This window comes from Penicillium subrubescens, assembly GCF_028828155.1.
Source record: "Penicillium subrubescens strain IBT 31985 chromosome Unknown utg000007l_segment0_segment0, whole genome shotgun sequence".
Lineage (NCBI taxonomy): Eukaryota > Fungi > Ascomycota > Eurotiomycetes > Eurotiales > Aspergillaceae > Penicillium > Penicillium subrubescens.
Window position 1 is genome coordinate 758,699 of NW_026643157.1, and position 17,098 is coordinate 775,796.

A 17,098-nucleotide genomic window follows, 5' to 3' on the forward strand; every position below is an offset into this window, starting at 1 on the left:
TTCGCTAAAAACGTCCAGTAATGAACTTGTTTGTTGGTGAGTTAAACCTGACTCCTGCTTGCTAAGTAGTGTAGTTAAATCGGAGCCTCCCGCGATGACGTTCGCGCCTCGCGATCCGCATTTCCTCTCCTTCTACATGCCACACAGAACATGACCCCCTTCAACAGTCGCAGGCATGTCCTGCCCACCGCAACTATCGCGGTCTGAAGTATCCGATTCCAGTGACTACGGATCCGACTTTACGCCAGATGAAGAGCAGTTACTGAACGACCTAGTCACGAAAGCTGCCGCAGAACACGCGCCCGTCCAACGCGACGCCACTCCAGTCTCAACACCAACCCCAAATCAGAACCTTGAGGACGCGATTACGGCACCAGTTGCAGCGAAGCTTGCAGATCTTGACTCCCTTCAACCAGCCTCTCTAGCGGAGATTGTTGCCGACATTGAAGATGCTGTCACGAATTCCCCGGGCGTCCGCCTGCCGAAGGTACTGGGTCGGGAGAAGCCTGGTTCACCGTGGAGACGTTCGAGCCAGCGGCCTTGGTTTGGGCCAACGAACCCACGGAGCCCTATGGCTGGGAGGTCAAGCCAGGTGTCAATCAACAGGAGTTCCCAGATTGGTATGAGTGTTTTCGATCCTGTCATCCCGAAGCGTTTATGATTTGCTGTTCAGCAGCCTGGGCTAGGCTAACACGTGGATCTCGAAGCGTTTAGTGGAGCATCCTGGATCAAGTGAAGGGAGAGAGCGAGAACGAGAGCGCAGTGCTGCGCGTGAGCTTGAATGGACACGCGAGACTCAACTAGCCCCGACGTTGGATACGCGGACACCCGTGGAGCGCTTTCGACGACCGCCGAATAAGGCGTTTTCGGTGACGGATTTGGTTTCTCCGGCTTGGTGTGAGCTGCAGTATTGGTATACTCTGACCAAGCATGGGCGGAAGAGAAGGACGCCTGCAATGAAGAAGGGGAGCGTCGTGCATAAGACTCTCGAAGATGAGATATACACCACGGTCCCGGTGGAAATCAAGACTAAGGAGGATGCGTGGGCGCTGCGAATATGGAATGTGATACAGGGCCTGCGGATGTTGAGGGAATACGGCATCACGCGTGAGCTCGAGATCTGGGGCGTTGTTGATGGGGAGTTGGTCAATGGGGTTATTGACCAGCTTTCCTATGAATGTCCCGATTCTGTGCTCGAGGCTACAGCTGCTGGCTTCTATGAAGATGCGGAAAAGTCGCGCGCTGCTCTCCCTGAGTACCAAATGTCATTGTCCGATTTCCTGCTGTCTTCCTCTCAGGGTGGGAAGCGGATTTCGGATCTCGCTGATTTGGAAGCTCCCGGGGAGGTGCCTCCTGTTGAAGAAAACCCGGCGGTCTATGGATTACCGCGAATATACATGACAGATGTCAAGACGAAAGCGAGTGGCTCTGTCCCGACAGTCAAGAGCACGTCTTTCCGACCGACATTACTCCAACTGCAACTTTATTATCACATGCTGAACCGTCTTATCACGAGTGACGATGTCACAATGGATGTGCTCGCAGCGCGCTATAATCTCGACCCCGAGAAACCATTCACGGATGCATTTATCTCAGAGGTAGGCGGCCTGCATGATGAGTTCTTTGATGCAGTGTCATCTCCGCCATTCGACGTGGACGATGTTCCCACACCCGAAGGGGCCGTGCAAGCCACTCATGGCTTTGGCCCTGCTTCCAGTCCTCCATATGCCAGCCAGGACTCGACTGGTATCCTTCTGACCCATGGCACACTTCACCGTCTATGGAGTTACATGAAAGAGCAACTCCGTCACACCTTCATTCCCTCGTTCTCTCCGCATGAAGAGACGGTTGCACCATCTATCCCATCATTGACACAGCCAGCGATGCTGGAAGAATATCCTACCCTCCTCTCTCCAGTCCTCACAGCCCGCTTCCTCTCGTCAGCTCCTACGACTGATCTTCATCCGCGGCTGCTTGGAAGCAGGTCCTTCCTTTTCGACCCGGCCACTATGTCATCATATCTCACTGACCAGATGGAGTGGTGGCGCGGTCAACGCAATCCCCAAGGAGTCGGGATTGTGGAGGCTTGGAAATGTCGGATCTGCGACTTTCGCGATGAATGTTCGTGGCGACAGGAACGCGAGTTGGATTATGCTACTCGAAATCGGAGACGAAGAACTAGTTCCTTGGCAGATATCTGATATACATACCTTCAGCCAGAGAACCACAACCATTGCAGTCACCCAGCATCATTGGATGTTACTAATTACTCTCAGGACATTATCCATAAATGAATACATAAGAACAATCGAGACATTTCCATAACTATCTCCTCATTTATAAAGGATAACTCCGCGCTTCATCCTCCTTATCCACCTCCAGTCCCGCCTTAACCTGCTCCTCATGCTTCCGATCCAAATACTCCAACAACACCTCCGCGTACTTCTCCTTCCCCTTATACCTCGAAACATCATCCCCCCAACTCCGAATCGCAGAAGCCAACCTCCCAGGAACATACGGCTCCTTAACAATCTCCGTGATCGGCTCAAAATACGTCCTTATAGTAAACACCACCGCCCCAGACCTTGGCAACCTCCTAAGCGACTGCCTCTCCGACCTAAAAAAATGATGCTCAATCGCCTTATTCTTATCCGCCGTATTCCACGACACCGTCTCCGCATCCTCGGACCCAATACTATGCGACCACGCCAGACTATCATCCACCTGGATGAAATAATTGTTCCGGAGAACGGGTTCTTCGGGTTTCAGTCGACGGAAGAAATTCATCATCCCGCGCTGTAGCTTCTCGCGGAATTGTGGGACATCTCCTGAGGTGTGGATTTCGGAGAGTGGCATGCCGAATTTGTCACTCAACCGCCAGAATCCCGCGAGGAGGATTGCGCCTGCTAGGAGGTAGTATTCGCCATCCGGGCGCTCGAACATTAGGGCGAGATCGTCTTGGATGAGACGGGCTGCTGTGGCCATGGGGTCTTCTGGGAGCGGGCGCTGGGTTATGTTGAAGGTTTCGTGGGTGATGGTGTTGGTTATGCCCGTTGGGGTCTTTTGGAACATGGTTGGGTATCGTTCGGGGAGGTAGTCACATCTGGAGGGGGTGGTGTCAGTATGGATGGTCCTTTCGACGGATAGATTATTGTCCATGGAATGGTTCTGGTTGTGGATGAAAGGACGTACAGTTCTTCGAGTAGTTCGATGGCGCCGTCCATTGCTTCTGGTGCGGTGCCGTAGCATTTCTCGCCGCGTTCTTCGATGCGCTTCTTTTTATCGGCGTGGTATTTGAGGTAATGATTGTCGAGTTCTATATCGAAGAGGGAATATGATATTAGTATTCATTTAAAAACCGTTGTCAGAGATTTCCTCACCAATCCATTCATCCCACTTCATACTTCTCAACCCCATCGTAACAAAGTATTTCCTGTACAAGCGAGTTAGAAAGTAGCAAAGTGATACAAGACTATTCAACTTACGGGCCATATCGAAAAGGCCGATACGGAATCGGCTTCGAGGTATGAACGTCCCAGTCTGGGTAAGGTGGTGCTGTAGGTCTCTTGAAATCCGAGGGCGTCCATTCTACAAACCCGATGATCAGAGAGATACCAAGATCAGTTCATGAGGACTTTACATACCGCCAAACTGTCGCGTTATCTTTTCTCGGCCGTGAAATCTTGATGCTGGCTTCTCCAGGTCTGGAGTAGCAGGTCTAGCAGTTTGGTTGGAGGAGGACTTCCATCTCCGAAACAGGAAGACAACGAGGCAAACGGAAAGATTGAGAGCTATGAATATGCTCACGGGGTCTTTGATTGGGAAGATCGATGAGATCGTCCCCTGAAGGAAGTCAATTGACATGCTTTGTGAGTATGGGCCGTGAGTTTGAGGTAATGATGTAGATGGGTGTCTCTAGAGGTAATCAATAGTTCAAATCCTCATGATTTCCCAGGTGAATACTCGACAGATAGTATCAATATCGTACGAACAGCCATCAAAGTATATCTGTCACCATATATTCAATTATATGCTTATCAAAACGAATGACCTCAAGTAGATACCAACTGTCCTCTCCAATTAGCTGCCATTCCTGTTAATCGGATGCGAGGAACGACAAGATGCATATCAAAACTACCGGGTCATGGTCGAGGTCACACCTCACGAGGGACAAAAGAGGGGGCATACATTTGTCATAGACCTCGTTTCAGCCCTTGGATCCGAGCTTGCAGGGGCACGAGCCTATGATAACTCTTTGGATGGGGTGAGGAAGATTATGGTTTATCTAACGAGAGGGGGTACTCTTATCATCCGTTTGGTTGCCACGAAAGAGGGGGATCTCTTCTCCCGATTGGGTAAAGTGATTCACGGTTGATAACCTTGAGTTCCCCCGGATTTTCTCCACGGACGTGAGAGGATCATATGAGATTCGGATGCGAGAATCAATAGTATTAACCTGATCTTTCATCCGATTATGTGGGGAGGGTGTCAGGTCATGGATGATGCGGTATGTCTTGGTGTGTATTGTGAATACCGGGGTGTATGAGAAGCAGGGAGAGGATTCCCCAAAACAGCACATCTCAGTGTAATAATACAGTAATACCAATACCAATGGGGGAAGGCATTGCAAGCTCTTCTTCATATGGATCTGATATGGGTCTTTAATGCCATCAATCGCATAAAGATCAAATGTCATTATTTGGTACAGTCTGAAATGAACCTAATGGGCCCCAAATTCGTCTTATTTATACACTGCTCGCGCCACCACGACGCCGCAAGAGACAGTACTGGCCGTATCTGCGCCGGAACTTTTCCGGGACAAATGGGAGATCGGGAACCCAGATGAGCCGTCCTACCAGACCGGTCTGGGAGGCGTCCAGGAACCTCTCACAACAGAGTGACTCCCATTGGGACTCGTCCTGTACGTAGTGAGGTTCCAGGTCAGTCGCCTCGTGGTTAGGGAAGTATGAGTCAACTAAGAATGAACACTGAGAAATATCGACCTAGAGGTAACATAAGTATGATGAACAGGTCAGAAGGCAATCTAGAGTGCTTACATATTTGCTTGGGTCCTCAATGTTCAAATCATTCATTCCCGAGGGAATCTTTGACGCACCCTCCATCCGGCCAAAGGGACTGGGTGCGTCGGGGAACTCACCCGGTAGAAGGCCCTTGAACTCGCTCCGGATGAACTTGGCTCGCATGTCATGCGGGAGGAAATAAGACGAAGGAAAGCGGTACCACTCCTTGCCAAAGCATACTGAAGATCCTGCGAGCGAAATATCCGCCTGCTGCAATGGTTCGAGAACCTTCAACGGAGCATTGTATGCGGTCACCATGCCTAAGATGCGTAGCATGCCGGCGTTGACGGCCACCATAACGACCGACAAAGTGGCGACTAGCTTCAACTTTGCAGGTACACGGCCGATGATATCCTTTGGATTGCTAGATCCAACGTATGTCAAGATCAGATGGAATGAAAGAGCGGCATTGAGGGCGAGGAACGGGTACGCTGGGTACATGAATCGTTCCTCCTTGTGAGGCTGGATCGTGAAGATACCGAACCACATATAGAAAGGCGCGACTAAGGTGATAGAGCGCATGAGAGTTTGAATAGAGGTGCCCTGAGAGCGGAAGATGGCCTGCACAAGGAGGAGCGGAGCAGACAGCATTGCGAGAACAAACCAAACGTTAAAGTTCAGCAGCAGATTTCGAATGTAGAATGACCATGGCTCGGTACCAAAGATCTCAGGGCCCCTTCCTTGACCACCGAAAATGTTGTATGCGACAATGTTCCAAGGTACCAGCGCAATCTTGCGGAAGAAAGCGTAGTCGACCGCTACCTCGAGGGCCTGTAATTTTGCAGTCTATTTTAGCAAATATGAGGCAATTGGATGCTTTGCGTCCGACTCACCATGATACCGAGACACCGCAGGGCACCATCAAACATTGCATAAAATAGAGTGCCGATGGTTCGGGAGAATATACTGATGATGAATTCCTCGAACAGGAGAGGCACAATCAGAGCACCAGCGAACGGCCAGCCAACAATTGATCCAAGACCGAACCACATAATTCCCTGCGCAATCTTCGGCCCACCTTTCAAGTCCAAGAATGCAGCCAGACCAAGCATAGATGTATACATGGTGAAAGTCGAGGGCAGGAAAGCGGTTGACGCATGGAACATGCCCGGACTAAACAAGGCGATCAGGAGGAATAGAAGGCCGATACGGGGATTAAGGGTTCGGCAGATAGAGGAGTATAGCCTTGTCTGGCAAGCAGCGCAGAAGATGGCGAGGATGATGCGAATAAAGTAGAAATCGGCCGACTTGGTATGGACAAACAAGGATCCTAGCTTGCCCACTGCTGCATGAAGCGACACGTAGAGCCAGCTTCGGATTGAGTATACCGGAGAATACTCCCATGTCTGAAGTCCATACCCATGGTCAAGATAGTGTGTAGGTTCCCAAAAGTTAAAGACTTCGTCGCAGTCTTGAATAGGCGAGTATAGAGCTGCAAGACCGTTGGCAATAAGACACAGGTACAGGGTGGCGTTTAGAGGTAGGTAGAAGGGTGGGGGTGGAGGGCTGCGAGAAGTCAATCCATCAGCTCAATTCCCTTGCTTGTATATTTGCTAGAAGGGTTTCAAGATATACCGCGCTTTTGTCCGAGGAGTATGGGCCGAGCCCGATTCGGCTGTGTCGGACTTTGCCATCCTGTCGCGGTGTTAGGTAGTTTAAAGGTTGATTTGGCGAATAAAGCGATAGAGTGATAACCCGGCCGATAAGCGCCGATAACGAGCTTCTCCGGCGACCGCCACGGCAACTTTGGCAGTTCCGCAAAAAAGTTCCCGCGACTTTTTTTTTTGCGCTTCACTTTGTTGTAACACTCGCTGTGGCAATCTTTGGATTTAAAACCTGATCCAATATGAGTGAACAGCAGAATCTACGCGTCGAGTCTGCGGGCACGGGCGACTGCCCTCCTGCGAAACGACCCTGCACTATCGATACACCACCCATTGCAGGGACACCCGATGATGGTAGCGATTTCTACAACACACCGCTAGGTGCAGAGACCCCGGTGACGAACAGGAGACTTGAGAAGTCTGTGCCTGCGACTGAGCCGTCTATGACCTCCCAACCAGCCCCCGTGATCCCTGGATTGGGCTTCATCAGCACCCCTAGCGAGCAATCGGCAACCAACGAGCCCTCTCAGCCTACCGTCGCAGCAACGCAAGAGCAACATGCCCCAGCTGATTCGCAAGTGGCAGCGGAATTGATCACATCTGAAAATGGTGCAGCGACTGTTGAGACAAATGGCCAGCAGGAAGGCTCTGGAGATGCTATGGAAGTCGACCAGACACCAGTACCTGCCACCCAGGGAGATACAAATGGAGCGACGACGGAGCAGCAGAACAATGAGCCGCAGGAGCAGGAAGAAGAACACCCCGAATGGGAGATCGACTCAGACCCTTACGAATCTTCGTCCGACAGTTCATCATCCTCGGATTCCTCCGACAGCGACGACGATGAGGACTACCCAATCCTCAGCCCCGAAGAACAAGCCCGGATTCTGATGCTTGCCGAGGGTGGCTCAGACGACGAAGGGGGTGACAAGGGTAAATCGGGAGGAAAGATTCGCTCGACCAACGAGATCGAAGAGGACGTCTTGCCGATCCCAGACGTTCAGATTACACCCGAAATGAAAATTGTGCTGCTGGGTAAGGTTCAGACGGCCATCGACAATGCGGTTCTCATTGAGGCGAGCACCTCTGGAGAATACCAAGTCCTCGAGTCTGGATCCTTGCTTTGCTCTGAAGATCGCAAGGTTCTGGGAGTGGTTTCGGAGACCCTAGGCAGAGTGGAGAACCCTCTGTATACCGTCATGTACAAGAGTACTGAAGATGCCCAGGAACGGGGCATGGTGAAGGACATGCTCGTCTACTATGTCGAGGCGCACTCTACCTTTGTCTTCACTCAACCGCTGAAGGGCCTGAAGGGTAGTGATGCGTCCAACTTCCACGACGAAGAGGTCGCCGACGAGGAGATCGAGTTCTCTGATGATGAAGCGGAGGCTGAATACAAGCGGAAGTTGAAGCAAAAACGCCAGGAGAGAAAGGAGGCTAAGGAAGGCGGCCCTGCTCGAGGCAAGAAGGGACATCCTGGCCCCTCAAAACTGAGCCAGACCGAGCTCAACTACGATGACGGGGCAGCTGAGGATGGATATACACCCCTCGCCCGCCCCAAGAACCTGCACGAGATGATGGGTGCTCGCGAGGCTCCAGTCGAAGGCACTGAGCGCGGAGCACCCGGCCTCCGTGGCGGCCGTGGGCGTGGCCGAGGCACTGATCGTGGTGGTCGTGGAGGACGTGGCCGAGGCGGCGGTGGTCGAGGAGGATCCTGGGATAGAGATCAGGATCACCGACCTCATAACCAGCAAAACGGTAGCCCTTCGCAGTATGGACAACAGGCTGCACCCCAACAAGCCCAGCCTCCTGCACCATACGGCCAACCCGCATACCAGCAACAACAGCCTGCTTTCGGTATGCCCCAATCATTCGCGGGATACCCGCAGTATCCCCAGCAGCAGCAACAACCTCAGTTTGGCCAAGGTCAAGCACCCGCGCCATTCCCTTTCCAGTTCCCCTTCCAGCAACCGTTTGCGCAGCCAAACCCCTTCCAGGCCGTTCCGCCAGGCGCTCATATCAACCCTCTTTTCCTGGCTGCACTGCAACAGCAGCAGCAGCAGCAGCAATACCAACAGCCACAGCAACAATACCAGCAGCCTCAACAAGCTCCCGGTCAGCAGCCGCAAAACCCCGCGGCCATGAACTTTGACCAGGTCAAAGCCCAGCTGGATCTGCTGCGACACTTGAGCAACGGAAACCAGGGACCTCCTTCCTAGATTTGCTTGTTCCTGTCGGACTGAGTCTCTGGATTATTTGACATCGATACCAAAATATTTGCATTAGGAGTGGAGTTATTGTGTTTAAGTCTGGGTTCGCATCAAAAGGGCCATGATAGTCCTGTTGTGAGATTTTCGGCCTTGCTCATGTATTAAGGAACGAGTACAAACAAAAAGTATAGCATTTGACGATTTACTGATTTCCTCGGGTATATTTATAGAGCTTCCCGTGGTAGTATGTAGTTTGTGTCTGGGTGGTCCATTTACATTTACCGTCTCAGAACACCCAGAAACATGAAGTCAATGTTGTATCGAATGGCTCAGCTTCTTCTTCGCTTGGGAATCTTACTACTCTGCGTCTCTTTTTACATTTTAGAAGCTCAAGGGTTCGTTTAAGTAGGAAAATGTGGCAATCAGAATGTCAGATCGACTCGTGGTCGGGGGTGTCTAGAATTGAAAATGCTACTTAAAAGTACAAGATTGCTGCATGAAAGGTATGAAATAGATCGGCGCTGGCTTGAGGAAGAGAACAATTCTCAAGCATGCGGTAGCCCTCGCGATAGAAGTTGGACCAGCAATCAACCGATCAAAATTCAGCTGGCTTGGCGCTCTTTGCTAGAGCCCAGAAGTTCTCCATCTTGGAACGGGTCAAAACGTCTTTGGCCGCCGAATCAGACTCGCAGATTCTGGCGCCCAGCCATTTCCTAAATACCCGGGTCTTCGCTTGGCCTTCCCAGAGAAGTGTGCAAGTGTTGTTGCCAAAATCCCGCAGTTCACCCTTTTCATCCTCAGTGGACAGCCAAATAGGCTGACCTTCGTCTTTTCCATCTGATACTCCTGGACCAGGGTTGTCGGTCCAGTCGATTCGGTTGAGCATCAGTTTCCGGTAATTGTTAATAGAATGCTTGCCACCCTCCACAATCACCAGGTTAAGCTTCGGATGCATGACACAGATTCCGGTCAGAGCATTCTGCTCAGCATTCTTATTGATCTTGAAGCGGTTCCGGCCGCTAGCAAGGTTGTCGATTCGGTAGACGGATACATAAATGCCTAGTTCGGCATCCTTCTCCTGTTGGGCTGCAAGTTTCTCACGTCGTTGATCCTGAGTCAACTTGCGTTCCTCGTTCATAATTTCGTGTGCCTCTTTCCGCTCTGCGATCTCCCTGTTGACACGGGCTTCCACAGCCGTAGGATCTTTGACAGCTTGTTCACCTAGAACCCGCATAAGATTGGACTTTTTGACCTTGGGAGCCGGTGCCGGCTCCAATCCCAGCCTGATCTTTGCTTGTTGTTCCTTTAAATCTGCCATGCGGCGCTGCCGACGAATCTTGGCTTGTTCCTTCGGCGTGAGATACATCGGCTTCTGGGTCGGCATGTGCCTCTCTTGAGGCGGTTCGAGGAGGATGGGGTGTTGGACGTAACGGGTAATGATGGTGTCGGGGGTGTCGACCTTGAGGTTTGCTGGGTCATCAATGGCAGCATAGTCGCTACCGTTGATCAAGCCTTCATCCCACCATTCCAAAGCCGGGGGAGCTGGTACCAAGTATGACTTCTCCACGTCCAAATCTTCATCAATACCAGCCTGTCTTGCTTTCTCCGCGATCCGCTTTTTCATGGCCTCCAGCTGCGCCTGCCGACGCAGCGCAGCGGCTTGTTGGATGTATTTGCCCTTCTCATTGAAAATAAGTTGCCGAGAATGGCGCGGCTTTGCTACCGTTGCCTTGGGGCCAAGGCTTGGGTCGAAGTAGGGTTGGTTCTTAATTTCCTCGATCGATGGGCCGGACAAGTCGAGCTGTTTGCTGGGATCCATGCGCCGATTCCCCGTCTTTGACTGTTGACGACCCTTGGCCCCACGGAAACTCGGCGTCGTATCGGAAAGTAGAGCTGGATGAAGTCCGACGTCCAGACCACCGCGAGCCTTCGAGAGGCCTTCATCGTCAAGCATCGGGGGTTGGTAGGACGGCGCCGGGGCATTCGTTCGCTGTTGGGACGCTGCTGCACCAGCCCTACTCGTAGCTGCTGCTACTCTCGCCTTCATCTGCTCCAGCCTAGACATAGCGGGGCTCATAGCCGGTGGTGCTGGGCTGGGACTTGACTCTGTTGAAGGCACTGCAGGTGACACGCCGCCTCGAGCAGCCTGTAGACGAGCGCGCACAGCTTCAGCTTTAGCTCGCGCCTCCGCGACCATCTTCTCGATATCAACCTTCCCAGCGGTAGGACCTCCTTGACCAGGTGCAGGAGACCCATTGTTTGATCGGGTCCTTTTCTGAGTGTTACTGCCGTCATCCTCGGGATGAGGCCGCTTCAGCGCGTTGCCCGAATGGTCAGCCATGGCGATGTGTATGCAAAAGATCCCACGTGGCCTGACAGTCAAGGAACACCCGGTGAAAAAAGTTGTGAAAGATCGCGAACTGTCTCCTCAGCGACTGACAGCAGAAGCTAAACTAAGCTGATCGGCAGGTTGGTCGCGGATACTCAATACGGGGTGGGCGGTGGAGTGGGGCAGAAAAAAAAGATGCTCGAAAGATTCGCTCTTCCGCATTTCGCATTTGGAGATCTTCTTCGGAGGCCAATTCGACTTCGCACCGCCAGCGTTTTCTGTTGCTCTACGAGCTGCAGGTCACAATGGCGACCTTCGCACGACCAGTCGCCTCGAGCATTGCAGGGGTCGACTTCACCGTTTATTCCGATGAGGAGATTAAAAAGCTCTCTGTAAAGAGAATTCACAATACTCCAACTTTGGATTCTTTCAACAATCCTGTTCCTGGTGGTCTCTATGACCCTGCTATGGGCGCATGGGGTGATCATGTGTATGTATTGATACCTGTCATGGGAGAGCCTCTCGATTTGCTGACCAGGGCGATTTGGGAAATTTTATAGGTGTACTACATGTCGTCAAAACTCTTGGTCGTGCACCGGTCATGCCGGCCACATCGAGCTTCCTGTCCCGCTCTATAATGTCACCTTCTTCGATCATATCTACCGTCTCCTCCGTGCACAGTGTGTATACTGCCATCGCCTGCAAATGTCCCGCGACCAGGTCAACATGTATATCTGCAAACTGCGCCTTCTACAGTATGGTCTGACCGACGAAGTCGCCAAGGTTGATGCCATGGGAGCTGTCAAAGGTGCCAAATCTAAAGCTGGCAAGGCTACTGGTGATGATTCAGATGACGAGGAGGATGATCCCGATTCCATCATGGAGAAACGGAACAACTATGTCAACCGCTGTATTAAGGAAGCCAAGAAGGATGGCAGACTGGAAGGTTTGATGGCCGGCGCAAAGAACCCGATCGCTGCCGAGGCCAGGCGGGAACTGGTCAAGACTTTCTTCAAAGACATCAACAGCAACCGGAAGTGCACGAATTGCAGCGGAATTTCTCCCTCATACCGCAAGGACCGCTATAACAAGATCTTCCGGAAGCAGCTTCCTGAGAAGGCCAAGCTTGCGATGCTTCACGGAGGTTTCCAGGCACCTAATACTTTGATTCTCGTGGATCAAGAAAAGAAGGCGAATGCCAAGAAAAATGGCACTCTGGCCAATGGTGTCTCTGAGGCGGATAGTGCCGTGACTGAGGTTCATGGCGCTGAGGAGGAAATCCTTCGCGGGGCCGCCGTTACAGTCCAGGCTGCGCAACCTGGATCGACCGGGCAGGAGTTCATGCCTTCCTCTGAGGTCTACAGTGCCATGTGCCTCCTCTTCGAGAAGGAGGGCGAGGTTCTGCAACTTGTCTACAACTCACGCCCTGTTCCGAAGGGAGTCAAGGTTATCAGCGCAGACATGTTCTTTATCAAGAGCCTTCTCATCCCACCAAACAAGTATCGTCCTGCTGCCCAACAGGGCCCCGGCGAGATCATGGAAGCAGCGCAAAACACGCCGTTCAACAATATTCTCAAGCAGACCGACGTCATCAACCAGATCAAAAAGGAGATGCAGAACGAGAGTGAGAAGACTATGAGCCGTGCGCGCAACCTCAGTGATCTCCTCCAGGCTATTGTTGCGCTCCAAGACTTCGTCAATGGTCTCATTGATCGTGAGCGTACTTCTGTGACTGGTTCGGCCGTCGCTCAACTTCCCAATGGTATCAAGCAGCTGCTCGAGAAGAAGGAGGGTCTTTTCCGAAAGAACATGATGGGTAAGCGTGTCAACTTTGCTGCTCGTAGTGTTATTTCGCCCGATCCCAACCTCGAAACCAATGAAATCGGTGTGCCCATGGTGTTTGCCAAGAAGTTGACTTTCCCGGAGCCGGTTACCAACCACAACTTCTGGGAGCTGAAGGAAGCCGTTATCAACGGACCCGACAAGTACCCTGGTGCTGCTGCGATCGAGAATGAGAACGGTCAAGTTATCAACTTGAAGTTCAAGAGTTTGGACGAGCGTACTGCACTTGCCAACCAGTTGCTTGCACCGTCCAACTGGCGCCTCAAGGGAACACGGAACAAGAAGGTCTATCGCCATCTGACGACTGGTGACTATGTCTTGATGAACCGACAACCGACTCTCCACAAACCCTCAATCATGGGTCACAAGGCTCGTGTCCTTCCTAACGAGCGCACCATTCGCATGCACTATGCCAACTGTAACACCTACAACGCCGATTTCGATGGTGATGAGATGAACATGCATTTCCCTCAGAACGAACTTGCTCAAGCGGAGGCTAGGATGTTGGCTGATGCCGACCACCAGTATCTGGTCGCCACATCTGGCAAGCCTTTGCGAGGTCTGATTCAAGATCACATTTCCATGGGTGTCTGGTTCACGTGTCGTGATTCTTTCTTCGATGAGGAAGATTACCACCAGCTTCTATACAGCTGTTTGCGGCCGGAGAACTCGCACATTGTTGGCGACCGCATTCAATTGGTTGAGCCGGCTTTCCTCAAGCCCAAATACCTCTGGACTGGCAAGCAAGTGATTACGACAATCCTCAAGAACATCAAGCCCGAGGACAGCGGTGGTCTCACACTCAAGGGCAAGTCTTCTACTCCTGGTGACCGCTGGGGCAAAGGCAACGAGGAGGACACCGTCATCTTCGACGATGGAGAGTACCTGTGTGGTATTCTTGATAAGAAGCAGCTTGGCCCCACCGCTGGTGGTCTGATTGATGCTGTTCACGAAGTCTACGGCCACACCATTGCTGGAAAGTTGATGAGTATTCTGGGACGACTCCTGACCCGATTCCTGAACATGCGGGCTTTCACCTGTGGTATTGACGATCTTCGCCTAACCAAGGAGGGTGACCGCATTCGTAAGGAGAAGTTGAGCACTGCAGCGGAAATGGGTCGCCAGGTTGCCCTCAAGTACGTGACCCTGGATCAGGCTAACGTGCCTGACCAGGATGCTGAGCTGAACCGCCGCCTGGAAGATGTGCTTCGTGACGATGACAAGCAGGCTGGCCTGGATAGCGTTTCGAACGCCCGATCCGCCAAGCTCTCCTCTGAGATCACGAGTGCCTGTCTTCCTGCAGGTCTCGCTAAGCCCTTCCCGTGGAACCAGATGCAGTCGATGACTATCTCTGGTGCCAAGGGTTCCGGTGTCAATGCGAATCTGATTTCTTGCAATCTTGGACAACAAGTTCTGGAGGGTCGCCGTGTACCAGTCATGATCAGTGGTAAGACGCTGCCGTCTTTCCGAGCCTTCGAAACCCACCCCGTCGCTGGTGGTTACGTGTCTGGTCGCTTCTTGACTGGTATCAAGCCCCAGGAGTACTACTTCCACGCCATGGCTGGTCGTGAGGGTCTGATTGATACAGCCGTCAAGACTTCCCGTTCCGGTTATTTGCAGCGTTGCTTGATCAAGGGTATGGAGGGCCTGAGAGCTGAGTACGATTCCTCTGTTCGGGAGGCGTCTGATGGCTCTATCGTCCAATTCTTGTACGGAGAGGACGGTCTCGATATCACCAAGCAGGTTCACCTCAAGGACTTCAAGTTCCTAGCCGAGAACCACCGTTCTGTTTCTAGGCAAGTGCAAGCCAGCCATTATCGCGACCTCGTCAATACAGAGGCAATGGCATGGAACAAGGACGCACAGAAGGCGGTGCGCAAGTCCCATGACTTTGGTGCTATGGATCCCGCTCTGTCAAAGTTCCACCCTGGTGGTAACCTGGGCAGCACTTCAGAAGAATTCGCCCAAGCGCTTAAGAAGGTAAGCTTGAATTTCCCAGATCTTTACTATATGCACCTAGCTTCAAACTAACAAATTATCAAATAGTTTTCATCTGATAACTCTGAATTGTTCAAAGACAACGCTAAGGTCAACAAGAAGTCATTTGAGGCTCTGATGAACATGAAGTACATGAAGTCTGTTATTGACCCCGGTGAAGCTGTCGGTATTATGGCCGGTCAGAGTGAGTTTCCCAACCCTTTACTTGCGTGACAAGCAAGATGCTAACTCTCCTACTTTAGGTGTTGGTGAGCCCAGTACTCAAATGACACTGAACACTTTCCATTTGGCTGGTCACTCCGCAAAGAACGTCACACTGGGTATTCCCCGTCTTCGTGAAATTGTGATGACTGCCAGTGCTTCGATCATGACGCCCACGATGACACTCTACCCTGTCAAGGAACTCTCCAAAGAGCAAGGCGAGAGGTTCGCCAAGGGTCTTAGCAAGCTCAGCATTGCTGAGGTTGTTGACAAGGTGCAAGTCAAGGAGCGCATTGGCTCTGGTGTTGGCTACGCCAAGGCTAAGATCTACGATATTGAAATTTCCTTCTTCCCTGCTGAAGAGTATGTCAAGGAATACAGTATCCAGATCGCAGATATCTATAGGGCTCTTGAGATCAAGTTCATCCCTCGCCTGGTGAAGCTCATCAAGACCGAGCTCAAGAAGCGCAATGAGGATAAGACCGGCACCAAGACATCGACTGCCCAGCCTGAGATTGGTGTCTCGGTCGGTAGGGTTGCAGAAGGCCCCAGTGGTCCTGACCGTGCAGCCGAGCCGGCTGACGACGACAACGAAGATGATGAGGATGACGCCAAGCGGGCTCGTGGCGGCCAGAACCGCAGCAACCAGGTGTCTTACGAAGGACCCGATGACGATGAGCAAGATATCATCCGTGGACAAGACGAGCCCGACGAGGAAGATGAGGATGAAGAGCTTGGTGATGCTTCTGATGACTCTGGTGATGACTCTGATGACGAGAAGGCACAGGAGCAGAAGCTGCGTGAGGACAACGTCAAGAGCAAGTTCTCTGAGATCACCAAGTTCGAATTCGATCTGAAGAAGGGTAACTCCTGTACCATTCGGCTTGAGTACGACATTGAGACGCCCAAGCTGCTTCTACTTCCCTTGGTCGAAAGCACCTGCCACTTTGCAGTCATTCAGCAGGTTGTGAACCTCGGAAGCTGTGTGTACGTCGAAGGTGATGAGATTAAGGATGAGCCCCCGTGCATTATGACTGATGGTGTCAACCTGCTCGCCATGCGCGACCACCAAGACGCCATCAACCCGCACTCGCTCTACACCAACTCGATCCACGACATGCTTAACCTGTACGGTGTCGAGGCTGCCCGTAACACCATCATCCGGGAAATGGACTCCGTTTTCAAGGGTCACAGTATCTCCGTCGACAATCGCCATCTGAACTTGATTGGTGATGTGATGACCCAGTCTGGTGGTTTCAAGGCTTTCAGCCGTAACGGCTTGGTCAAGGATTCCACTTCTCCGTTCGCCCGGATGTCTTTCGAGACCACTGTCGGTGCTCTGAAGGATGCTGTTGTTGAGCGTGACTTTGATAACCTCAAGGGCCCGAGTAGCAGAATTGTCGTTGGTCGTTCCGGCACTGTCGGAACTGGCGCATTCGACATTCTTGCTCCTGTAGCATAGTGGTGTGTTGATTGGGGTGTTTCGCATTTTTTTCTCATTACTGTCGTTTCATCACCTGTATACTTTGCACGATTTGTGCATCCTGTTCCTTTTTGTTGCCTTCTTGACGCGTCGATGATCTGGAGTTCTTCTGTTCAGCGGAACACAAAAGTGCCTGTCCCTGTTCATATTAGCATATTTTTCAGTTGAATAGAATCTTCACACAAGTGTGTATTGAATTTGTGTATTGAATTCCTCTTGCTTTTGTATGTAGTAGATTTCTCCCTTCAATATCTCGCTCGTGATGCTCATTTGACTGCTAGGGTTAGCACGACTCAGAGCTCAGAGTCTTCAAAAAAAGTCGCCTAACGAGGAGAGTATTAGAGCATCCA

General features: G+C 51.7%; 6 protein-coding genes across 6 annotated transcripts; 3 read left to right on the forward strand and 3 right to left on the reverse strand.

Annotated features, from left to right (window-relative positions):
* Positions 1-175: 175 nt before the first annotated feature.
* On the forward strand, positions 176-2,201 carry N7473_010035 (exonuclease V; the record flags this gene model as incomplete). Its single annotated transcript, XM_057155974.1, has 2 exons — positions 176-620; positions 715-2,201. 2 exons carry the CDS (start codon positions 176-178, stop codon positions 2,199-2,201), a joined length of 1,932 nt encoding a protein of 643 aa, XP_057004629.1.
* Positions 2,202-2,337: 136 nt separating this feature from the next.
* N7473_010036 (heme-dependent oxidative N-demethylase family protein) lies at positions 2,338-3,864 on the reverse strand (the record flags this gene model as incomplete). Its single annotated transcript, XM_057155975.1, has 5 exons — positions 2,338-3,103; positions 3,193-3,316; positions 3,381-3,433; positions 3,486-3,588; positions 3,645-3,864. 5 exons carry the CDS (start codon positions 3,862-3,864, stop codon positions 2,338-2,340), a joined length of 1,266 nt encoding a protein of 421 aa, XP_057004630.1.
* An 881-nt stretch (positions 3,865-4,745) lies between these two features.
* Positions 4,746-6,715, reverse strand: N7473_010037 (dolichyl-P-Man:Man(6)GlcNAc(2)-PP-dolichol alpha-1,2-mannosyltransferase; the record flags this gene model as incomplete). The annotated part of the gene is made up of 4 exons (XM_057155976.1): positions 4,746-5,003; positions 5,058-5,852; positions 5,915-6,587; positions 6,657-6,715. 4 exons carry the CDS (start codon positions 6,713-6,715, stop codon positions 4,746-4,748), a joined length of 1,785 nt encoding a protein of 594 aa, XP_057004631.1.
* Positions 6,716-6,927: 212 nt separating this feature from the next.
* N7473_010038 (RNA-binding snoRNP assembly protein NAF1) lies at positions 6,928-8,904 on the forward strand (the record flags this gene model as incomplete). Its single annotated transcript, XM_057155977.1, has 1 exon — positions 6,928-8,904. One exon carries the CDS (start codon positions 6,928-6,930, stop codon positions 8,902-8,904), a length of 1,977 nt encoding a protein of 658 aa, XP_057004632.1.
* A 586-nt stretch (positions 8,905-9,490) lies between these two features.
* On the reverse strand, positions 9,491-11,236 carry N7473_010039 (U4/U6-U5 snRNP complex subunit PRP3; the record flags this gene model as incomplete). The annotated part of the gene is made up of 1 exon (XM_057155978.1): positions 9,491-11,236. One exon carries the CDS (start codon positions 11,234-11,236, stop codon positions 9,491-9,493), a length of 1,746 nt encoding a protein of 581 aa, XP_057004633.1.
* A 239-nt stretch (positions 11,237-11,475) lies between these two features.
* On the forward strand, positions 11,476-16,929 carry N7473_010040 (DNA-directed RNA polymerase I core subunit RPA190). Its single transcript, XM_057155979.1, has 4 exons — positions 11,476-11,714; positions 11,785-15,046; positions 15,113-15,248; positions 15,307-16,929. The coding sequence occupies exons 1-4, from the start codon at positions 11,530-11,532 to the stop codon at positions 16,725-16,727; spliced, it is 5,004 nt and encodes a 1,667-aa protein (XP_057004634.1). The 5' UTR covers positions 11,476-11,529; the 3' UTR covers positions 16,728-16,929.
* Positions 16,930-17,098: the final 169 nt, after the last annotated feature.

Excerpts from the sequence above, each read along its gene's own strand:
- N7473_010040 (XM_057155979.1), top strand. The coding sequence starts at position 11,530 with ATGGCGACCTTCGCACGACCAGTCGCCTCGAGCATTGCAGGGGTCGAC. Across the intron at positions 11,715-11,784 it reads GGCGCATGGGGTGATCATGT|GTGTACTACATGTCGTCAAA; the intron begins GTATGTATTGAT and ends GAAATTTTATAG. Across the intron at positions 15,047-15,112 it reads TCGCCCAAGCGCTTAAGAAG|TTTTCATCTGATAACTCTGA; the intron begins GTAAGCTTGAAT and ends ATTATCAAATAG.